Source organism: Nannospalax galili, unplaced genomic scaffold, assembly GCF_000622305.1.
Source record: "Nannospalax galili isolate Female #2095 unplaced genomic scaffold, S.galili_v1.0 scaffold589, whole genome shotgun sequence".
Taxonomy (NCBI): Eukaryota; Metazoa; Chordata; class Mammalia; order Rodentia; family Spalacidae; genus Nannospalax; species Nannospalax galili.
In genome coordinates, this window is record NW_008360324.1 from 597332 (window position 1) to 603861 (window position 6530).

The 6530-nt window shown below is 43.5% G+C and overlaps 1 protein-coding gene across 1 annotated transcript in view; it reads left to right on the plus strand.

The window, feature by feature from the left end:
- The first annotated feature begins 5100 nt into the window (after positions 1-5100).
- The window catches only part of Aicda (activation induced cytidine deaminase), a 9721-nt gene continuing 8291 nt past the window's right edge, over positions 5101-6530 (plus strand). The window contains exon 1 of the mRNA XM_029559855.1: positions 5101-5190. Coding sequence (XP_029415715.1) covers positions 5101-5190 — 90 coding nt within the window. The remainder of the gene's footprint in view (positions 5191-6530) is intronic.

Below are 6530 nucleotides of genomic sequence, written 5' to 3' on the forward strand. Positions count from 1 at the left end.
CCCTGTGGGTGCTAGAAATAGGACCTGGCTGGAGAAAAGGCTCAGTGATTAAGAGGACCGGCTGCTCTTTCAGAGGATCTGGGTTCGGATCCCAGCACCCACATGGCATTAACAATCATAAATAATTGGAGTTCCAGGGCATCCAACACCCTCTTCTGGCCCTGTGGGCATTGTACAGCACAGGTGCACTTACACACATGCAGACAAAACACTCACACACATAGAATAAAAAATAAATGGGAAGAGCTGATCTTCTTAAAGGGAGGGACTCTAGATAGGATGACAAGACCTCAGTGGATGAACTTGCACTGAAGGATGTCTGGGGCCACTAACTTGACATGATAGGCCTTAACACAAATGACAGAATGTATGAATTCCAGGGGGCGGTGGGGCTATGGTAGGGACCCATGGGGAAGGGGGTATAAAGATGATTAAGATGTTCTATATGAAATACACAAAAATTTAGGCTGGGTGTGGTCTTGTATGCCTTTAATCCCAGTACTCAGGAGGCAGAGACTGGCGGACCTCTGTGGGTTCAAGGCCAGCCTGGTCTACATAGTGAGTTCTAGGACAGCTGGGGCTATAGGGAGGCTGTGTCTCACACACACACGAAAGAAAGAAAGAAAGAAAGAAAGAAAGAAAGAAAGAAAGAAAGAAAGAAAGAAAGAAAGAAAGAAAGAAAGAAAAAGAAATACACAAAAAAATAAAATTTTCAAAAAAAATGAAAGAAATTTTAAAAAGAGAGAAGTGTCAGTGATTTGGGAGGCAAAAGTTCACACTCTAAATGCTGCGTAACTGAATGTACTCACTCAACCAAGAAGCAGGGCTGTCAGGGCCTGTTTCTACTGAGGTCCAGAGTTAAGTGCAATTAGCTGAAGGAACAGATACTTTCAGTTCCCAAAGCATGAGATGCTACTTGAGGGGCCGGAGAGATGGCTCTGAGTTAGAGTACTGCTGTTCTTGCAGAGGATCAAGGTTCAGTTCCCAGCACCCACACGGTTGGCTCATAACCAACTGAAACTCCAGTCTTCTGACCTTGGTGGTAACACATATGCAGACACTCACACATACACATAATATAAAAATAAATGCTTTTTAAAAGTTGCTACTTAAATGCAATTTAATGCCATCTTGAGTAAATCTGACTATTGTCACTATTGTTGTTATTATAGTTTTAAATTAAAGACATTTGTTGAACTGGGGGTATGGCTTGGTAGGGGAGGACTTGCAAAACATGTACATGACCTTAGATTTAACCCCTAGAATCACTGAGAGAGAGAGAGAGAGAGAGAGCATGGTGGTGCATACCTTTAATCTCAGCTCTTAGAAGGCAGAGGCAGGAGCATCTTTGTGAGTTCAAGGCCAGCCTGGTCTACATAGCCAGTTCCAGGCCAGGTGGGGTAACAGGGAGACCTTGTCTTAGAAAAAAAAGACCCCTCCACAAATAAGAGCTTGCTGCTTTTGCCTCTTGGTCTTTGCTACCTGTGGAGCGCTATAGAAAGCTGAACATTAAGCAGAGCTGCCCTGGATCAGTTAACCCATGTGACTCCGTTATGATAGCCCCACCCATCTTTGCTGGACCCAACTCAGAAGGAAGACGTTGGGTACCTGGTGATGGTGATGCTATTAGGGGAGGAGCCCAAAGGAGAGCTCAAATTTGAATTCCAGGGGCCAGTGCTCTGTTAGACAGAGACGGTGAAGCAGCCTTGCTTGAGGCAAGATTTCCTTGGCCTAAGACTTTGAGAGTCAAGAAAGTCACCCTGGAGACCTATATGGACAGGTAATAAGGCAGTCTCCTAGGTGTGTGTATGGGGGGGGTGATATGTGGTGTGTGGGTGTCTGCCCTAGCTTTCTCCTTGGTGCAGATCTGAGCAGTGAGCCTGGGAGCCTGCCTGTGCCCCTGTATGTCTGACTGGTGGGCTCTACTTGTCAGTGTGCACATTTGCTAGTCTGGATCTGTGTCATCATCCTCATGAAGGCCCTTCATGTTCTAAACTTATCTCTCGAAGTTCCACGATTACCTCCAGCTCTCTCTTTTCTGTGTTGCAAAGGAAATCTGTGCTAGCTTGTCCTGAGATTTGAACCACACCTAGAGTTAGTGTTATGATAATAATAGAGAAAATTTTTAGAGCCCCAAAACATGAAAAGGTCATAGCAATACTAAACTAAAAACAGTAGTGGTCATTTTCATAATGATTTCTCAAATATTCAACAATGAAAACCTTGCATAGGGGGAGTCCTTACTGAAATTATTTGGCTGTAGTAAGGAAATTTGTGTGTCTTAAAAATACCCAATATTTGGAATTAATTGCTTAAAACTCACTAAGGTCATGTCTCCCATAGGAGAAAAATTCATTTAAACAGGCGATTTAATGTCATAGGCTCAATTGTTGGGCATTTGGTGGTGTTTTTACTGCTTGATTAATCTTTCCATTTGTTCAGGAATGCTTTAACTTACTTCTTAAATGTGAATTCTGTCAGATCTTTGCAATGCTTTTATATGCAGCTCATGATAAGTTGTTATCACAGAAGCTACTCCTATTTTCATGATTAGTGCCTGTGTATGAGAATCACACCTAGTCCTGTGCTTTATGTCAATTTAATTGTGAAGAATTTAGACTAAGTCAGTATATTTAATGGTGGCGTGAATATTCTCTGATTCTGAATTTTTCTTTTCTTTCCTTTCCTCTTTCTCTTTCTTCTTTTCTTTCTCTCTTTTTCAGGACTAGGAACCAAACTCAGGACCTTGCACGTGCTAGGCAGGTGCTATACCACTGACCTATACCCCTGGCCCTCAAAAAGCTTTTCTGAAGGGCAAACAATGTTTCCTGAGTTTATAGTGAGCGTTTTTGAAAACGAATCTGAGGTCTAAGCCCTGGTGGGGAAGAGTCCAGGAGAGATGCCTGTGTGTTGTGAGCTACAAAGCAAAGGGAAAGTCAGCAGTCGAAATTCAGAGAAAGACAAACAAGAAAGTAGAAAGATGGGGTTAAACAGGAGCAAGGGACAGCGTGCAGCTCGTTAAGGACACCATGTTTCAGAGCCACTGGACACAGCAGAGTGATGACTGTGTGAGGATTATTTTTAACCCTTTGTCTGGTTTGCATTGCTGGGGAAGCAGCCAGTGTTCTGCCTCAGGGAACACAGCTGTCTCAGCAGCTGTCAGCCTACTGACCTGAAAAACTACCCTGCATGCCAGGGAGAGACATCTGGAGAACAGGAAACTGGAAACAGGTTTTTGACTAGAGTTGAGGGAAGTGATGGATCAAAAAACTCAATGGGGATTGGGGGGTGGGAGCTGGAGAAATGGCTCAGCAAAGAGCACGGACTGTTCTTGCAGAGGACCCAGATTTGATTCCCAGCACCCACATAGTGGCTAACAGCTGCCTGTTACTCCAGTTCCACGGGATCTAACCCCCTCTTCTGACCTACACAAGCATTGCACAACATGGATGCATTTACACACATGCAGGCAATACATTCAAACACATAAAATAAAATAATAATAATAAAAATACTTTTAAAAAGAAACTCAACAGGTCAGGACTGTGCAATTCCACTCGTCCCCTCCAGCAGATGCCTAGTGACAGAAACGGTCAAGGCCCACTGTATTTTCAAGTGGTTTGGACAGAACTTTTTATCTCTGTCACATCCTTTCCTCAGTTCCCAGGACACTTTTCCTTCTTCATGATAACAGAAGCCCCTATACACTCATATACACACATGTACACAGATGTACACACATGCACACATGCACACACGTATGCATGCATACACACAGCACATGTGCACACACATGCATGCATGCACAAACATTCACATAAACACACATATACATCTATCCATACACCCATGCTCACTTGACATGAGCACATGTGCATACACACATAACACACATGCACATAAACATGCATATACATGTGCACATATATGTCTATCCATACACCCATGCTCACTTGAGCACACACATGAACACACATGAACATACACACATATACATACACACATGCATGCACACACATACACACATACACATGCTTCTATAGTACGTTAAAAAAACAGAATTTTCTAGGGCTGTGGGTGTTGTTCCATGGCAGAGCACTCACTACTACCTATGAGGCTCCAGGTTCAATCTCCACCGCTGAAAATAGTTTTCCCACTTTTGGCACCTAGATAACACAGAAAGTTAGGTTAAATATAAACGGGGCTTGTTGCTAGGAGATGATGTTCAATCTGGTTAAAACTGACAGAGCTCCAGAAAAAGATGTTTGTGTTTCTCTCCTGTGTCTATTATATGTCAAGTGTATGTGTGCTAAGTGATGAAGAGTGGTAATGGTGGGAGGTGCCGCGATGATTGTCACACAGGCTATCATTTTAAAATTCAGTCAGTTATCACTGGACCTTCATTAGAATCCATTCTAGATTGCAACAAGTTAGACACTGTAATTTTAATACAGCTGACTAATTTTTATACTGTTTGATAAACAAAGGAAACAAGATGTGCATATTGGCAATAAGTCTAGATCTCTGCTTCAAGATTTAAAGTGTGCTGGGTGTGTCCAGGCACAGGCCTGGAATCTCAGCATTGAGGAGGCAGAGACAGGAGGATTTGATTTTGAGGCCAGCTAGGGCTACATAAAGAGGTCCGGGCCAGCATGGGCTACACAGCAAGACCCTGTCTTAAAACAAGTTTTTTTGATTTAGGGTCTATCACTTGTATTGCATCATTAAAATGTCAGTTGCTCACTACATCCACAGAGAGACGGTGCATGGATATTCACAGAAGCTTTATTCACACTAGCACCAAAGTGGAACCGATCCAAATGTCAATCAGTGTGTGAATGAACAAACAGAACATGCCACGTCCATACGACGGAACATTACTCTGCAGGAAAAAGGAACCAACTACTGACACATGAGTGAAGCAAAAATCAGGCTCAGTGAGAGAAGTCAGACATGAAAGAGGAGATATTGTATGATTTAGATGAAATTATAGAAAAGTGGAAAGTAGTTTACAGTCACAGAAAGCAGGTCAGTGATTGCCTGGGCAAGAGGAGAAATAACAGCAGAGATGAAGAAACCTTAGGTGGAAGAGCCCTCGAAATGCCGTGTACTCTGATCACTGTGGCAGACTGGGGTGTTATTCCTGTCAAAATTCATAGAGCTGTAGATTTTGAGCGAGTGAAGTTTACTGTATGTAAATTATATCGCAACAAAAAAAAAGTGAAAAAGGTTTCAATTCTCTTGCCAGCAAAACCGTATTCAAATCCCTGACTAGTTCTTTTTTGGTTTTTGTTTTTTTTAACCAATTCTCTGCATTCCCACCTAGTACCACTGTGAGGCAGGGCTCTCTGCACATGTGGGTGGTAAATACATTTCTGGGAAAGATGAGGGGCAAGCTCCAGGGATAGCACTTTGTTTTATCATAACTATATCCTGTGGCTTGTGTTCCTATGTTCACAGCTTTAACAAGGACTTTAATTTCTGAGGGCTGGGGAGATGGGGCTGGGCAGAGCACTTGCCATGAAAATGTGAGGACCTTAATTCAGATCCCCAGAACCCACATAAAGCCGGTAGTCAGGAGTAGCACTCACCTATACGCCCACTGCCCCTACAGCAAGGTGGGATGCAGAGACAGACTCCCCAGAGGCTGTCGGGTCAGCTGGTGTGGCATGCAGGGCAGAAAACAAACAGTAGATGCTTTCTCAATAAGGTGGAGGGCAAGGGCCAACACCTAAGGCTGTCCTCTAACCTCCACACATGTGCTATGGCCTGCCCCCCGCCCCACGATGATTTCGAAAACAAAGAAAACCAAAGAGACTTGAGGGGCTGGCGATGTAGCTCAGTTGGTAGACTTCCTACTGTGCAGGAAGCCTTGGGTTCCATCCCAACATTGCACTAAAACCAAGGAGGGTGGTGTACATCTGTTTTCCCAGTACTTGGGAAATGGAGACAGGTGGGTCATCCTTGACTACTTAGCAAATTCTAGGCCTGTCTGGGTTACATGAGACCCTGTCTCAAAAAATAAAGAGGGCTAGAGAGATGGTTCAGTGGTTAAGAGCACTGGATGCTCTTATAAAATATCAGGGTTTGGTTCCCAGCACCCACATGGTGGCTTCCAACTGTCTATAACTCCAATTTCAAGGGATATGACTCCCTCTTCTGGCCTCCACAGGCATTGCATGCACAGGCACACTTACAAACATGCAGACAAAACGCTCATGCACATAATACACATAAAAATAAAAATTAATTAATTAATTAAAATTTGAAAGGGGGGTAGAGTGGTGGCACACAATTTTAATCCCAGCAGAGGCAGAGGCAGGCAGATCTCTGTGAGTTCAAAGCCAGTCTAGTCTACGTAGTAAGGTCCAGGTTCCAGGCCAGTTGGGGCTATATCTTGAGACCCTGTCTCAGGCAGAGAGAGAGGGAGACAGAGAGAGACAGATGAGAGAGAGAGAGAGAGAGAGAGAGAGAGAGAGAGAGAGGACACAAAACCAGATATTATTTTTTTACAATATATATTTTTTTGA